Source organism: Pleuronectes platessa, chromosome 19 (genome assembly GCF_947347685.1).
Source record: "Pleuronectes platessa chromosome 19, fPlePla1.1, whole genome shotgun sequence".
NCBI classification, from domain to species: Eukaryota; Metazoa; Chordata; class Actinopteri; order Pleuronectiformes; family Pleuronectidae; genus Pleuronectes; species Pleuronectes platessa.
Window position 1 is genome coordinate 796,030 of NC_070644.1, and position 17,826 is coordinate 813,855.

Genomic DNA, 17,826 nt, shown 5'->3' on the forward strand with positions numbered 1-17,826 from the left:
TGAACGGGCCTAAGCACACATTTTGAAGCATGTTGCGGTTAGTTGACAGAGCGATCAATGACCAAAGGCACGTCTCTGCGTTGAATGCATTTTGTGCACTGTGGCAAGGATAAATGCTTCACTTCCTGCGTCTGTCACGTGATGTTGATCCTTGCCTAATTGCTCAGTACGTCAATGCTATCAATTGCACATCACGCTGTGAAAGTTTTATGTAAATTAAATGATAGTTGTAAAACAAAGCTTATTTCCTGTTGCCAGTAGGTGGCGCCTTCAGTATTTATACATACAGACTATGATCTGTTCAAGTATGGGCTCTGATGTAGCGCTTGGACAATTGGACAATGTTAGAACAACTTCATTTTCACAATGTTCAGTAGGTGGCGCTATGATCCTGCACTAATATTAATATATGGAGCTGTTCAGGTCAGGATTGTGATCATAGGTCAGTAGTCCGGGGCCGGTCTGATAATGCGGACAGTCAGGTCTGCGGGAAAGATCATCGGTGGCAACCTGCCCACCATCCAGGACCTGTACACCTCCAGAGTCAGGAAACGGGCAGGAAAGATCACTGCAGACCGCTCACACCCTGGACACAAACTATTCCATCTCCTCCCCTCCGGGAGGCGCTACAGATCTCTGTTCACCAAAACCTCCAGACACAAAAACAGTTTCTTCCCCCACGCCGTCTCACTCCTGAACAGCCAATCCACCGTGGCACTGTGCAATAACCCTGGTTCTTTATAATAACCACTGTACAAATACTCCCGAAGTTATATTATATTGTAATTATATTTAATTATATTATTTATTTCACCCTCACTGTACAACTGTAATACTCATACCATTCAATATTTATCCCTGCACTTCATTTCTTTCTTTTTCTTAGACCATCGATTGTTTGTTTTGTTTTGTGTTGTTATGTGTATTCTATGGCAGAACATTGAGAGCCACTTCACCATGTCAAATTCCTTGTTTGTACAACTTACTTGGCCAATTAAACCTGATTCTGATTCTGATTTACAAAGTACTTCCTGTTCCATGGCGAATCTGTAGGTGGCGCTATGACACTGAAGAATTATTGACACATAGAGCTCTTCAGGCTTGGACTCTGGTCATGAGAGAAAAGTTTGGTGGTGATAGGACAATGCACAGTGGAGTTATAACAACATCGTTTCTTTTGGTGAAGGATGAACCTTCGCTGCATCTAAATGTTTACACGGTTTGGTGAAATGTCCCAATTCTGAGAGAGAGAAAGAGAGAGAGACGTCACCTTTACAAGACATCAAAGATTCCTTCGATATATGACCACTGACACTGTCACTGCAGGAGTGGAGTCGTTTGTTGACGGCTCAGCATCAAAGGATTCATTGTCCATGTATGTCCGAGATACAGAACATCGTGTTTTGATGGCGTGTAATCAAACTTTGACGCCACGCAACGGTCACACAGTGTGATGAAAAATTGATCTTTGAGATAGTTTGTATCTCCATCTTGTTGAGATGACACTCATCTCAATTTGAAGTTGACCTGATGTAAGCCCTGGTGTAAGTACCTCAAAGTAAAAATGTGGAATATGACCAAAATGGCCACGAAATGCAAAATGGCGGGTCTCCTGTTGCGGTGATTTGGCCCTAATAATACATTTGATTTATAGAGTGCTTATAACAGTACTCAAAGACACAACATTTACATAAAAAGTTAGATACAAAAAACACAGAGCACACAAAATACATGCCACACTAAAAGAAGTTTGGAAAATGTGAGTTTTGAGCTGTGATTTAACATTGTGAGATTGGATATGTTTGGGGAGAGAGTTTCAGACTGAGGGGGCAGCTACGGAGAAGGCTCTGTTGCCCAAGGTCCGGGGCTTGGTCCTGAGTGGGTGAGACAGGAGGTTAGCATCAGAAGAGCGGAGCCGATGTAATTGGGTGTGGTGTTGGAGCACGTTGGTGAGGTAGGAGGGGGCCTGGTTAGGGAGGGCTTTATGAGTGAGGAGAAAGACTTTGTATTGGTTGCATTATAGGTAGGGGAGCCAGTAGAGATTCTGGAGAACAGGGGTGATAATGGGAGCGTGAGTGGGTGGGCAGGCGAGCAGCAGAATTCTGGATGAGCTGTACTTTATTTCCTGAATACTGTCGTAATAGTCGATTCTGGAGATGATGAAAGCGTGGATAAAAGTTTCAGCAGCAGAGGAGGAGAGCAATTTAGTAGCACTTAAATGGCACTTAATTATAGCACTTTGTAGTTTTGCTCTATTTTTGAAGAAATTGTACTTTCTTGATTCTTGATGTTCTGGGTTTGTACCCTTGAATGCACTTATTGTAAGTCGCTTTGGATAAAAGCGTCAGCTAAAGAAATGTAATGTGAGATAATTATCTCGGAAATTCCGAGATAAGAACATTTTACATGCTTTTATTTTGAAAGTGAAGTCCCTGTATAGATGCAGACTGAATCTGTAATGAATCTGTAACTTCACTGAGGAAAGTTTTATTTTTTCGCGACCCTCCGAAGAGGCACAAGCTCTTAAGGTGTTGTTTAGGAAAGTTTCAAATAAACGGAAAACATCAGTTGGAAGTCTCGACCATCTATCGGGGGTTTATGCTACAGATAGATAAAGGAGAGTTTTAATTTTTGTCCACAATTCAAATATTTCATTTGTTAGTCTTTTGTAGTTCACTGTTATTTATGCTGAAGGAGAGTCTGACAGTTTTAAGCGACGCTATATGTCATGGCGCTAATACAAGAAATCGTGCCAAACAAAAGACTTTCAAAGAGTGCAACAGTTACATGTAGCCCGCTGAACAAGGGCTCTATGCGAAAGGTCCATAAAAAATGAAAAATGTCTAAATATAAATCTGGTGCTACAGTTAGTTCTAAGGCTACTAACAGTGTATCTTTTCCCTGATGTTTACAGTTTAATTTATTAAAAGCTCATGAAATCATAACTGCCAAGATGTTAAATGAAGAGACAGAGGAGGAGAGGCGGTGGACTAGTGGCAGAAACTTGGACTATGGGCAGAAAAGGTCTCTGGTTCGACTCCACGGAGAAACAACAAAAAGACGAACCTGGATTGATCTGTCCAAAAATCCAAGAGGATTCTCCCTACCCTGTCTAATGCCCCTGAGCAAGGCACCTTACTCCCCCAACATCTGCTCCCCAGGCGCTGTACATGGTCGCTCACTGCTCTGTGTGTCCTGCACCAGATGGGTCAAAAGCAGAGGTTAAATTTCCCTACCTGCATGAGTGTGCCTGTGCATGTGTTTGGGACTAATAAATGCATCTTAATCTTAATAGGGCTTAATAGGGCTGGTGCTCAAGAGGAGCCTGATATTTTCCCTTCCTAAAGATGAATAATAGGATGTTCCAGCATTTCGAAGGGCTGTCTTGTAAGTTATCAGGCTATCTTTCCAAGCTAGGTGAAAATCATCTAGATTGGTGGAACACAACTTCCATTCCAAAATCTTCTCCATTCATGAGGTCTTCTCTGTTGACACCAGTCATCCTGATCATTGGATGAGGTCCAGTTGTTTCACAACATCATCATCAACTAAGTCCTTAGTTCTTCAGCCTCCAGCAGATTCATGGATGATTGAAAAAAAAACATACACGTGAGAAGAGAAAACTAATTAATTAATTAGTTAGGCGGTTTCTAACAGTTTCCTCTTTTCTGGTGAGAACACATAGAAACACACAGTAACTTTTTCGGAGCATAGAGAAGATAAAGACTGTAAAACTTTAAGAGAACCAGAGTTTACTTACCGAGAAAACCTGACATCAGCTCCTCTGTGTCTGCTGTTACTGAAGAACAGGCCTTACTCCCGTTTAACTCAAAACTAATAAACAAAGCAATAAGGTCCTCGCACGGTGCTCGGGCCCTGATTAAAACAAACCAACAGTAAAAGTGTCGGTGAAAAAACCTCCCCCAGGGACTGATACTGACAGAATCGTAGTAAAAGCTCCTGTTTTTCTGGGATGATTCTCTCTTTCGTCTGAACTGTCGCAGCCTGTCGATCATCCAGGAGTCTGTGTTTCAATCAAACAGACACGCCCCTAAATCTACGTCTTTTTAAACTCTAATATCTAATTAATTTCGATATTTTTTTCAGATGGATCACCAGATCTCTGATAAGTACGACAGTATCTGGTGAAGAGACTATAAACACTGGTGGGTTTTTTTTTTCACGGAGTACTTCATTGGAGAAATTGGTGTTTTTTGAATGGCAATCTATGAAACCAGAGCTTTCTTGGAGCCATCTCAGCCAGCCCGAAAGTGTAATTCTGGCTGTATTACACTTTTAAGCACCTCCGCATAGGCTCATTCTTTTGGAGCTGGAAGCTAAGTCTGTTTTTATATACAGCCTATGGTTGTTCCAGTGTAAAATGAACTGAACCCCTGTGCTGCTCACATGAGGAAAGATCTGCACATAAACCTAACCCAGTTAATTCAAAGTATATCTGATAGGCAGCCAATTTGGACTTTCCTAACCAATATCAGATTATCTTCGGATGTTGCATATGGATATTGCTTCTGGGATCAAATTGTAGCATAAATATTAAGCCCTATGAGACCAATCGTGATTTGTGAATATAGCCTTTACAAATAAAATTGGATTGATTGAGATTCATTCATACAAACAAACAAAATACATGTGCATGTTTCATGAGTCTAAACATCACATTAACATGTCAGCAGGCTCCAGTGAGTTTTTCAAAAATTAGAAATGCAGTTATTGTGAGTTTTTGGAGGCAGTTTGACAAATTTTTTGACTCAACATTCTGGCTTTGCAAAATATATTTGCTATGGATGTAGTGTTTTTAGCATCCGATATTTGTATTTGTAAGGAATAATTTAACGTGTTTGATAGTGTTCTGTTATGTACACAATTTTGTGACAAATATAACCACTGGTTTGTGAATAGCGGTCTGATTATTATTTTTATTTTTTCTTACCATTTTGCAGGATTTTTCAGCTTGATACAGAATTATGAATAAAATAAGCTAACCAATATTTGTTGCTTCTGTTGTGCATCTCCTTTAAAATTGTGCAGTAGCTTGTCAAAGTTTGACCAGCCCTGGGCAAACTGCAGGCACTGTTCATTTTCTTGGTAAAGTTCTCTGAAGGAAACAACCTAAAATGATGTCCTGTACAGTTAGACGTGAGATAGAGAGTGGGCCTACATACAAATATGAGGAGCTACAATCTTGAGGCTCTTCACACTGAGCCATTTTGAGACTCTTTACACTGAGCATATGCAGTTTGCAAAATTGTCCCTTGCTAAAATGCTACTTGGTCTCACACATGCTTTGTAGTCATTGGATCAAATACATACATTTGTATATATGCAACATATACAGTAAACATAAAACTGAAATAATGAAAGTCCTGAACATATATATATTGAGACAGGGCTTCAATGAAAGGCCATGTGAAATAGGTGATGAAGAAGCACTGCCATTTAGGCCCTTATCATGCCTGTTCATATATGCTGCATATTCCCAAGCCAATCTGCAAATATTGGTTGACACACTCAAGCCTGGAGATAATATCACCAAAACCTTTAATTCATCTAGTTACAAATGAAGTACTGAGTACCATACTTTTTCAGAAATAGCAATTCCATTCTTGAATGCAGAAACATTAGTTGTAATTTAATATGTGCTACTTCCATTTATATCTAAAATTCTTCCTCAATTGTAGGCCACGAATGCTTTAAGACTATTTTTTAAACTGCATTAATGTTTGTAAGTTAAGTATAAGCTGACGATATAAACTTGATTTTAATAGATGAGAATGAAAGGTTGATACAAAAACTATCACAAGTTTGTTGAGCATACTCACTGACGTGACAAATTTGAAGATTTAAGAGGAAACTTGACTTCTGTATTTGTTACACAACTCATGCTTTCAACACTGAGGCTGTACTTTGATTATTTGTACCACACTAGTACACAAAGTACAACTAAAGATGGTGAGAATGTTAATAGTTTTGCAGATATTTGGAACCTCGTTGCCGTCTCAAATCTGCTACCAGTGTGGCTCAAAACAACATCAGTAACACAATGTTGTTAAAATGCTGGCATAACCAAACACACAAACACAAGGAGGATTTGCTACATTTATTTAATTTGAATGACTTAAGTGTTAAAGAGCTTTGTAGTAGAAAACCTGATATGATATAGTAACACTGGGCAGTGCTTGAAAACAATGTGTATCTTCAACATTATCACTTCATTATATACAAGTCATTTCATTAAATTTCAATTATAAATGAGTGCTACTGGGAGGATAGATTGTTGTGCAATGGCAGAAAAGAGTACATATTATACTATTTTGGTGGCGTTTAAATAAGATGTGAAAAATCTCAAGGATTGAGGTTCGGTAAATATATATTCATATTGATCTGTGGCCTGCCAAAACAGTTTTGATGTTGCATTAAGAGAGGACCAAACTGAGACGTGGTGTTAAAACTGATCCATAGAGCCAGACAATTTTCACAATTTTTCTTTTGTCAGGGCAGGATAACCCTAAATACTAACAAACTCAAATTTTCTAAAATAGTAGTTTTGCACAGAACAAACTGTGTTAAGTCGTATCATCTGCTGCATTAAAGCCTTTAGAAAAATAAAGTTGATGATTCTTAAAAACTCCGAACTGAGCAAGTTAAGTCAGGTGGATAGCTATATAATTACAGACATTTTAGAGCACAGTAAATAGGGAAAGTACAACACAAGAAAAAGTACAATTTACGATGCAGTCTTCACTGTAATTTGCCAGTTATATCAAATAATTGTAGATGTAAAGTCAAATAATCTGAAAAGGCAAATCACATTTCTCAAGCGGACACTTAAATTAATCATCCTTTCATGGAATTACATGAAAGCTCATTTTCAACATATAATTAGGTACACAGCTTCCTTTGAGAATATCTCTCGTGACATCAAGTTCTCACATCACAATCTTAAGTCACAGAAGCTGTTTTCCATTATTTACAGCTACTCTTTTAAGGCAACACTGCTTTTCTTCAAGGAAACCAACATTACTGCAAATCGGCACAATGAGCTGTCACTTTTTAATTTTAATTCAAGCATTCATTCCAACATTACAGGAGAATTGATATGCTCTGGACTATTGCCAATCATATCTATCATCTTGATGATGTTCAAGTTGATGCAGATGCTTATATATGTATTCAGAACATGACTCTGCTGAGGAAGAAACAATTACAAAACAAAAATGCTTTGGTGCATGCATGATCTATCTTGGCTGTTATGGTTAATATATTCCAGAGTATTTATGATGGTGGCTAATATCCTTGCAATCTGTGGTTTGGAGTCCCTGTTCGCTTCTATCCATTCTCCTTCCACAGTACTAAGTGAATGCTATGGTCAGGCATGCTGGTAGCAAAAACCAGTCCAGAGTCATTGTCCCCATCCAGGCCGTTTAGCCACGAAGTCACACCGGCCAGGAAGCTGGATCCTCGTTTGGATTTCCTGTAGGCTGGTAGAGGCCAGCGACCTGAGATCAACTCTGTCCTCAGGTCCAAAACATACAGGTAGTGGTTATCAAAAAGGAGCGCAAACACCTCACCAAAGCTGAGCAAGGACAGGTTGGCTGGATCCTGTGCTTTGATCACCCTGGAAATGGCAAAACATGCTGGATTAGGAGCTGGGAGCAGTATGTTATATATTAGAAAGGTTCTTGTCCAAATCCATTATTCCAGAAATTAGGAAAACTGGATTAAGGTTTTTGTTTGCATTTACAAAATTACATTATAATAGTGGAGAGTTATTAGTCAATATAATGTTCATTAACGTACTCTAATTGATTTCAGGTTTTAGGTTCTGGAAGTTAATTACTTCTTGGATGGAAAAATGTATCTGGGTATCCACTCTTTTGAAGAAATCATTTTCTAGGGCATTTTCAAGAGCAGAGAGCAACTGGTCACAGACATAAATTAGTGGTAGGTCAAGGATTGATACATTTAATCTCATTTAACCAAATGGTTCATGGTTTAAGAGTCTCAATAACAGGTTATGGTTACAACCATCACTGCAACATATTTAATTGGGTCATCTGACATATATTTGTTGGTCATAAACTGGATTTTGTTTTAAATTAGTAAATTCTCATCAATTAAACACCATCATGAACAGTAAACTTAGACAACGAACTGCGGCAGTCACTTCAAACACATGTCCCTCATATTAACTTGACACTTGGACAAAAATGACTGACTACCTTTATAAATGGTTATTATTTATATAGCACTTTTGTAGTCTTGATAACCACTCAAAACGCTGAACCTTACCGTTTGCTATTCACACACACATTCATACAGTCCATCTATTATCAACACTTTTTAGTTCTATGAGGGGCAATTCGGTGTTCAGCATCTTTCCCAAGTACACTTCGGCATGCAGATGGGGAAGACTGGGGATTGAACTGTAGACCTTCTAGTTGGAGAACGTCCGCGCTACCACTCAGCCACAGCCGCCTTTATGAGAATCCCCAAATGTAGTATATCACATTATAAGATACGTTGTAAGGTGCAAGTTACTTCCAAAGCATTTTTTAGCACCAAATAGAAATAAACCCCAAAGATCTGAGGGTTTTCTGAAGAACTGACAGAAATGCCAACGTTTACAAAAATTTAATTTAGCCTTGGAGGCAGATAGAAATATGAAATAAAAACACTTGATACAATAAATATCTCTAATTGTCCCTAAACTTCGCAAACTTTCCCAATTTTTTTTTTAAATCCTTTAAATCAGCAGAGATCCTAATCTTAAATTACATTTTAAACAAAACGCACAAAAAATAAACAACCACAGCTAACCATTGGCTCTACTGGAATTAAAATCCTTCACGCAACAGCCCTTTTCGTGGGTCTAGAATTTAAATCTAAATCAAATTATAAAAAGCCACCAAACCTTTCCAAAATAACTTAAATAGATCCATCTGAAATCCTCAGAGACTTGAATTCCAGAATGATCAATCAATCAATCAAATTATATTTGTATAGCCCATATACACAAACCACAATTTATCTCATAGGGCTTTAACAAGGTACGGCATCCTCTGCCCTTAACCCTCAAAAAGAGTAAGGAAAAACTACAAAGAAAACTATTAACAGGGGCGGAAGAAATGTAGAAACCTCAGAGAGAGCCACATGTGAGGGATCCCTCTCCCAGGATGGACAAAGTGCAATAGATGCCACGTGTTATGGAGAACATAAGAAAAATAGGAGTATTTACAGCATTAGAATAAAATATTGTTGGAAAGAAACAATTTAAAACATAAAACTAGAATGACACTCAGTACAGCACATACCTCAGCTAAGTCACCTTGAATTCAATCAAGCCTTACAGCTAACCAGCCAACAAAACAATAAAGATCATAACATCTAAACGTCAAGAAAGTTAGGTTGATAAAAACATAATCCAAATTAGACTAAGAAATGGTATTTACGTAAACATAAAACCACACTAATGAGCAACAAAGCTACACTTAAATAAAATGTCAACACATTGGCTGAAACAAGGCTTTATCACAACATTGACTTATATGATCCATTGGACTTTATATTTTTATATTCATATATTTCTCCTGTATTAGCTTCTACTGGCTTCCTGATGTATTTAAAATAAAATCTTAAATTCTTCTCCTCACCTACATGCCCTTAATATGGCATTATCATACCTTAAAGAGCTCATAGTACCATATCACCCCACTAGAGCACTGCGCTCCAAAGATTTTGGCTTACTCGTCATCCCTAAAGGGTGGTGCAAGGCCATGTAAGAGAGACTCCCATTTCATTGTGACGAGAGAGTGATACGGAAGCGCATTCGCAGTCACTCAAGCATGACGTTTCTGACGAAGAAGAACCATAACAAATCGCGGGAGATTGTCGGTAGACATGCCAGATACCCCAATTAACGTGTAGAAGCACTAAAAAAGTGGAATTTTTAATTTTAAGTTAAGTGAGTTTGTGTGAAGTAAAACACTGAAGGAAATGTAAGAGGTGAGTTTACTGAACAACTGAGCTTGTTTGTCTCATTGGCTGCTCACTGTAGATCTGCACCTGGCAACTCACTCATCAACAATGGGTTCCGTTACAGCACACATCAGTGCCACTACTTACCTCTCCTCCAGACTGCACTGGATGCCTTCGGCTGAGTCAAAAAATTGTTGAACTCGAAGATCGGATTTCCAACCTATTCCCGATCCAGGACGTTAAGCGGCTCTTTTGACTCAATGGCTGCTGAGGCATCCCTTATTCCCGACAACAACACCAATAATAACTATTTAAACTTTTTAGCACTAAACAGCTAACACTAAACAATCAGGGAATTTCCCAGAGACTTTTAAAACTGTTGTTATCAAACCTCTCCTAAATGCATAAACAACTACAGGCCGATATCAAACCTGCCATTTTTGGGAAAGATCATTAAAGGGTTATCAAATTCACACTTTCTTGGTCGAAAAGAAAATGTCCAATGCTTTTCAGTTTAGATCTCAACCAAACCAAAATCTGAACAATGATGCATTCAAAACTTCAGTTTTGATATTAAAGGCTCTAAGTGCTGCATTTGACACGGTCGATCACAACATACTACTTCACAGACTTAAAAGTGGGTGGAACTTACTTGCACTGCGCCAAATTGGTTCATACCTTACTGACAAGGTAAGGTTCTTTTCAATATCTACATGGTCCCTCTTGCTCATATTATAGAATATTATGACATCCCTTACCCCCCTTATGCTGACGACACACAACTCCTTATTAGAGTGTCGTAATACGACTACAGTCTCATATTTTCACTGAGTAGATGTATCAAACATATCAATGATATCAACACATTTTTGGAGACATTGCAACTTAATTTAATAACTAGGCGCACCAGTGTGACTTAAAAATATGTCCCCATTTAAAAAACAATCTTCAGCGTATAGGCCATCATGTTAAATACCAGGAGCGAGCGAAATTTTTGTGTGTGCGCTCCAAGACTCACTCAGACTGGGAGGGAGGTGGAGTTTACATACACACTTACACAGAGCGACACACACAGAGAGGCAGAGATAAGAGGAGCAGAGCCTGTTAACATGAACCAGCCGTTAAGTCCACTTTGTTGAAGAACAGTGGCAACAAAAAGTGATAATATTTTCACTACTCTCTGCCACTGCACAATGATTATCAGCTGCTTCATGATCAGGTTAAAAGTAGGGCTGGGCGATAAAACGATATCAATAATTATCGAGGTATAACTTTTCCTCGATAGAAATTAAAGACATGCCGATATATCGTCGATATAACATCCCGTCCGGACTTCCGGTGAACAATTCAAGATGGTGGAATACACTCTCCCGGTCAGAAAAATAAAAAAAGCACTTAAATGAGAATATTACGATTACAGGAGTTTAAATGATCTAGAATGAGTGGGGCTAGAAACAAGAAAGATAGAAGAAAACAGGGAACGACGGTGTTGGGGTGGCGGACAAGCCGAGTACCAGTGTGGAGGGGGAGCTCACCACCGCTGTAGCTATCAAAAACTTGGGCAGAGTCATCCAAAATCTGAAAACAGAACTGAACCAAGACTTGATGGACTTCAAGGACTACTTTAAGAATGATATGAAACAGGAATTCAGTACCTTCACGACAGAAATAAATCAGAAGCTGCAAAAAGTGTGGTCAGAGACGTCCGCAACCATGGAATTGGGCTAACTTAAATGGAGCAACAGAAACAGCTAACAGAGTTATGGGATGCTCTGCTTCATTCTCTCAAACAACAGAAACTCCTCCAAGCAAAAATCCAAGACCTAGAAAGAAGATGGCGCTGTAATAACATCCGTATAGGGATTTAGGGAGGGGCAGATGGAAGCTTAATGTTAATATTCATGGCCAACTTTCTGAAGACTCGCAAGGCTCTCACAAGGCGCACATTGGAGCAGAAAAGAAAGAGACTGCACCACACGGGTCCGACAGAGACTGAAAGATTTCCTTCGACAGCAAGTATGAAATATATGCCCTCAGCTCCTACGAGATATCACCGCCTAAACAGTTAAGATGGATACACAAATCTACCCCTCTCCCTTGGTTCGGAATTATTCTCCACCAGCAAATGGGCCGATTAGTAATGATGACAGGGCAGTAAGAAGTCAATGTTATACTGGTTCAACACTGGTGTTGTTGTTGATATTACCTGTTACTTTTGCACTCTATTCTTTTATGTTGCCGGCACACTGGAATATTGTTAGGGGGTACACCGGTACAGTAACTTCAAAGTGGCTTCATGGAAAGTGAAAGGCCTCAACAATCCATTTAAGAGGTGCAAAGTAATGACTAAAATGAGAAGGGAAAATAAACACATTATATTTCTACAAGAAACCCATCTATCTAAAAATGAGTAAGAAAATACAATTATTGGGGATTTAACAATACATTTGACAGCGCCTTCAAAGGAGATCATAGAAGAGGACTGGCAAAATCACCACTTAACTCTGTGAATTTTGAGTTGGTTAGGGAGAAAAGGGATAGGGAGGGTAGATGTATTCTTGTAAAAGGGAAAATATCAAATAAGATTACCACACTCATTTGTGTTTACTTCCCTCTACAAAGTGACCAAAATACTGTGAAAACAATTCTTGACCTGATTTCTACTGGAACCCAGGGCACATTAATCTGTTCAGGACACTACACAGTTTTAAATAACAAATGGAACACATTTAATACAAAAAAAGGGTCTCGGTGAGAAGGGGCTGTTTGATGTTTGGAGTGATATACATCCATTGACAAATGTTATACTTTTTACTCTGCTCCTCATTCTGAATACTTGAGAATAGACTACTTTTTCATGTTTCGAAATGATAGAAACAGGATTCTAAATTGTGATATAGGAACTAGGGATATTTCTGATCACTGACCAATCTCTTTGATATAACACCTGGCAAGCAGACCCCCAAAAACAGTTTGAAAACTTAATACAAGTTTGCTTATTAATAAAATGGTTTTCTAAATCTTAAATTAAGACTTTTCTCGAACTCAATGACAATGGGGAAGTGAACCCAAATATACTATAACTATGGGATACCCGGAAAGCTGTTGTCAGGGGTAAATTAGTATCTCTTAACACAGCAATAAAGAAAACTTGAAAACAGACTTAAAGAGTTTGAAAATAATATGTCTAAAAACAAAATGCTAAGAATCAGATAACTAATGTGATGGACATATTTGGACACTTTAAACTACTACTGTGCCTGTTTAGAATTTTTTTTATCAAAATGTAAGTGTTAAAAAAAAAAGGACTCATCCCATCCATTCTTTGACAGACAACATGAACATCCAATGAGAACGAGATAAGCACCGTGGTGAACCAATCATGTGGCTGGAATAGATTTACACCCACATCAAGTTAGGTTGACGCACACAGCATGCTTGGGCTCCTGCAGAGAGGTGGACGACTCTGCTTTGATGGAGTGACTGAACATGATCATGTTTTTTGCTACATTCATAGTTTCAGCAGGTTTCCACTGCTGAATAATTATAACAGCTTTCTGGTATTTAATTTGAGGTATTTATACCCCTAAGATGATATATCAGTGGTTTGAAGTCGAAAAACGTCTGCAATGTGTATTTCCATGTCCTCTTTTCTGCCTCTCTCTGGAGCTGCAGACAGAGCAGGCCGTTTCGCCTCCCTCTTTAATTATTCATGAGCCCCTCTTCCGATTGGCTGACTGCACTTTGAGTGACATGCGACCGGGCCTATCACCGGTCTCAATCTGGCGCATTGATGATCTCTCTGGTAAACACAGCTGAAAGTTAAGTTGTTATGTTTGGTTACAGCTATGGAAGACCAGCCACATAATCACAGTTGGTTACAACAGGATGTAACTGAATGGTAAGTTACACCGTCCTCATGTTTGTTCAAGTTTTAGCAGGAGAATCGGCAAATGTAGGAGTTTCAGAACCAAGTTTCAGTCGCGAGTAACGTCTACGTTACCCTGTAGTAACGTAGACGTTACGCCGTACCGCTGCATGTAGAGCATACAGTGAGCAGTGTGGAACAGCTGTATCCTTGAGGAGTTGCTGTATGTTGAGAGTCTGTGGTGAAATGAGCCGAGCAAACCAACACTGCACATCAGAAGAAATAAAACGAAACCACTGGTCTCGCATAGTAACATTATTAGGAGGAATGTGCAGGGACACATTCTCTTCGTTGCATCCCTCCACGCTGCAGTGTTTCTTCAGTGTTGTTTATTGTGGTGAGCCTGTGGTAGCTAACAAGCTGCTAGCTCAGCAAAATGTCTGCTCAGTGTCTCGTTCGGTGGGAGAGGGAGGAGGGGTGGTGGGTTCGGAGGTGTTAGGATTTCAAATTTTAGCTAGTCTGTGTCTGACTGAACTCTAAAACAATAAAGAAAGGTGGATTGGGACATGAACAGTTTAGCCAGATATTATGTCTTCACACAAATTATTAGTAATAACCTTTTCCTTCCTAGTGTTTAATCTTGAAATTAGCTAGAAATGTGTGTGCGCCACAACGCTGGTCAGTCTCACACCTGTCTTGATAAAAGGTCTGAGTGATATTGTTATGGTTTAGTTGTTACAGCCGACAAAGCAGGAACACAATAACAACTTTTTTCCAATGCCAAGAGGATGGACTACGCCTGCACACTTTCGAGGAAGAACCAAGGACTGTTATAAAATAATACAGACGCCGGCTGTTTGATACGTTTTGATGCGACTCACGACTTCCCCGGGGCTGCTAGAGTTCCGGGGGAGTGTGTTGGATGCCCATTGTTTTGCTGAGAACTTTTCATAATTTTATTTTTTCTTAATAAATACTTGATTGAACGGCTCTTCTCATATTTAGGATAAACGAACACGCAATGACAAATTTGGTGACCCCGACGTGATCCTTAAGAGAAGTTTTTTGACCAGAAAGACTGGAGGCTCCAAGGTCGAGGCTGCTCCTATCGATTCTCCACATACTCAAACCAAAGGGTAAGCAGAAACCTGTTAAAACCAATTCTGTTTAGTATAGATTGTAAGTGTGCGGAGAGGAGAAAGGAGGTAAAATAATATGTGTAGTGTTTTTGGGAAGCAATGAAAAGGCACTGCAAACCAATGTGAAATAAAGGGGATCAGGGGAATAGAGAATAAGTGTAAAAGGTATAGAGATCCTCGGTCTTGGCGCAACAGATACAAAAAATTGACGATTCAAACAATTGTTTGCAAATACTGCAACCTAAGTTAGTTAGGGTGTGTTTCGGAGGAAGGGGTTAGCCTGCACCAAATACACCGTTGTTTAATCGGGCCTACGATAGAAGAATCAGGATCCGGGATTGCAGTTAAATCTGGAGACGGAGTGCCTGTTCTGACGACACAGGTGCTTAGCAGGCCAGATACACTGTTGAATCGAGCCTGAAGCTAAAATAAGAAGGGGCCGAGAAAATATGAACGTGTGGCGCTGTTATGACGAGACCAGACGCTTAACTGAAACCAGATACAACCTTTGGATCGGCCCTTGAATTTGAATATAAAACAGCCTTGCAAATATTGTAATTCTGTACATGGCACCTGGACTTACGGGAAAGTAGCTTAACCAACCAGAGTGCACCATTGAATCGAGCCTAAGATTAGTTAACGCGACTCAGGTAATCATATATGATGATTCTGCACCAGACACCTGTTCTGACGAGAGACAAAAAATAGAAAAAATACAACTAGAGGCTATGAGCCTGCCGTCTGGTAGCTGATAAAGGGTATTTGGGGGAGAGGACGCTACCTGGGTAATAGCCAGAGCATGTATAAATATATCTAATCCAAAATATATTGGATTAAGAAGAACAAAAAGAAAAAAAAAAGTTTTGGCCTCCAAATTTCTACATAAAATCCAATCATTTAATATCTTATTTTATTTTTTACCTGACACAGTAGGGATAATAGTAGACACCAGTTTAATACTTCAGAATTTATAAATTTGATTCTTAATATAACTTCAAGGATGAGTGATTAACCAAACCACAGAAAATCACATTAACGTGTCCTTTAAAAGTCCATCTGTAATACAGTTAATGTGCAATGTTTTTTGGTTTTAACTTCCCCTCTGTTTTTTATAATTTTTTGCCATTTACACCCTTACAAACGTTCCATCCTCAACTGTGGTTTTGTGATAATGAAGATGATAACAATGTTTTTGTTTTATAGTATGGAGAACTTGATGCTCTGATGCAATGAGTCCAGTGAAGCTTATCTATATTTCACAAAAATGTATGTTGAAACAATTATCGATTATGTCTGTCAGCATAATCTAACAACTGTTTCATATCAACTGAAAGAAAAGGATAATTTTTTCAAAGGAGGGATTATTGTTTGTGTTTGTTGAAATGCTGTTTTACATACTTTTATTTCTTAGATCTGAAAATCATTCAACAGCTTTCTATATGAGCCAAATCAATCATATCAGGATGAGAATTCTGTGCTGCCTAGAATTTTATATTTTTTTGGTTTCACCTGCAGTCTCTTTTATTCCACATTCAAATCATCCATTTAAAACTCAATAATCAAGATATGTTAAATCTATATACAGTTGGCATGTAAAACAGGAGTTTGACTCACCCTCCATGTAACTCTTGTTAGACTCTGCAGACCTAAAACTTAATATCTTCACAATTTTAAAGAAGAATAAATCTAAATCCAATTAAAGAGCAGAGGTCTAATACACAAACTCATAGCGTGTTTCATCTTAAAATGAAAAGCACAAACCATTTTAAAAGCCCCTCTGAGAGACCTACGAAGGAAGTCTGTGAATGGCCTATCCAACATTAGGGTTAGGGGTTAGGCTAACCCCAATATCAGAAACACATATCAACCTTATAAACACACACAGAATCAAATAAACAGTCTTGCTTAGCATGTATAATTATTAAGCCCAGATTGTTACCAGTCCGAGGGACAAGGACAAGAGGTTGCTGTCCCGTTGCAATTCGGTGAAGTCTCCGGTTGGTCGAGAGGTTTCTGCCTTAGCGGTTCTGTTGAGCTGTGAAGCTCCGTTGCTTGTTGAAGTTTTCCTGCAGGACATCGCTTCGCTACGAGGAGTTTGTAGAAGCTTGAAGGGCGAGGAGATTTCCTTGAGAAGATGAACTGGGAGCTGCAACTCTGCGTTCCTCTGGTTTTTGGTCGGAAGAGAAGAGTGCTGGGGCAGCCAGGCCCTCTCCTCAGCGTTGCAGGACAAGGCGGCTTGCTGTCCTTGGTGGGTGGATGGAAAGAAAGCTGTAGCAGCCTTCCGCCCTCGGAGGGATTGGAGAAAGAGAAAGATTTTGGGGAAGAAGTTCCCTTATATTGGTCCGGTGACCCACAGGGCATGTGGCCATAGTGACCAATAGAAGGTGAGCATTTTGTGGCTTTTCACACCTATGCGTGACATTTTCCAGACCACAGGACATGCAGTATTCTTTTACATCCTGGGGGACTGAGTTCGGGAGGCTTTTTCTAGACAAAGAAACATGTGTTTTCAGGCTTTGACAACACATACAGGCCGAAGAGGAGAACTGTGGTTTGCAAAAAAACCATATCCCAACATCACCCATGCGGTGTCAGGAATCGCAACTGACGTGTGTTCCTGATGGCGTACTTGAACATGTTTAGTGCAAAGCTGGAAAAGTCAATTGTCAGTTCATTTTGACGGTAACATCTGGGCATTTGTGTACACTATCTAGTTAAGCTAAGCAAGATTCAAATTAGACAAATCATTCAGAGTTACAGTAACAGTACAATATGAATCACCTGTGCTCTTCAATAGGTTTAAGGAGAAAACTGAAAAATGTG

At 39.2% G+C, this 17,826-nt stretch overlaps 1 protein-coding gene across 4 annotated transcripts in view; it reads right to left on the bottom strand.

The window, feature by feature from the left end:
* Window positions 1-6,103: 6,103 nt before the first annotated feature.
* Window positions 6,104-17,826, bottom strand: part of fbxw2 (F-box and WD repeat domain containing 2) — a 30,462-nt gene continuing 18,739 nt past the window's right edge. For all 4 annotated transcript variants that reach the window (XM_053410738.1, XM_053410740.1, XM_053410737.1 and 1 more), the window contains one exon: window positions 6,104-7,636. In XM_053410738.1, coding sequence (XP_053266713.1) covers window positions 7,348-7,636 — 289 coding nt within the window. In that variant the 3' untranslated portion in view covers window positions 6,104-7,347. The remainder of the gene's footprint in view (window positions 7,637-17,826) is intronic.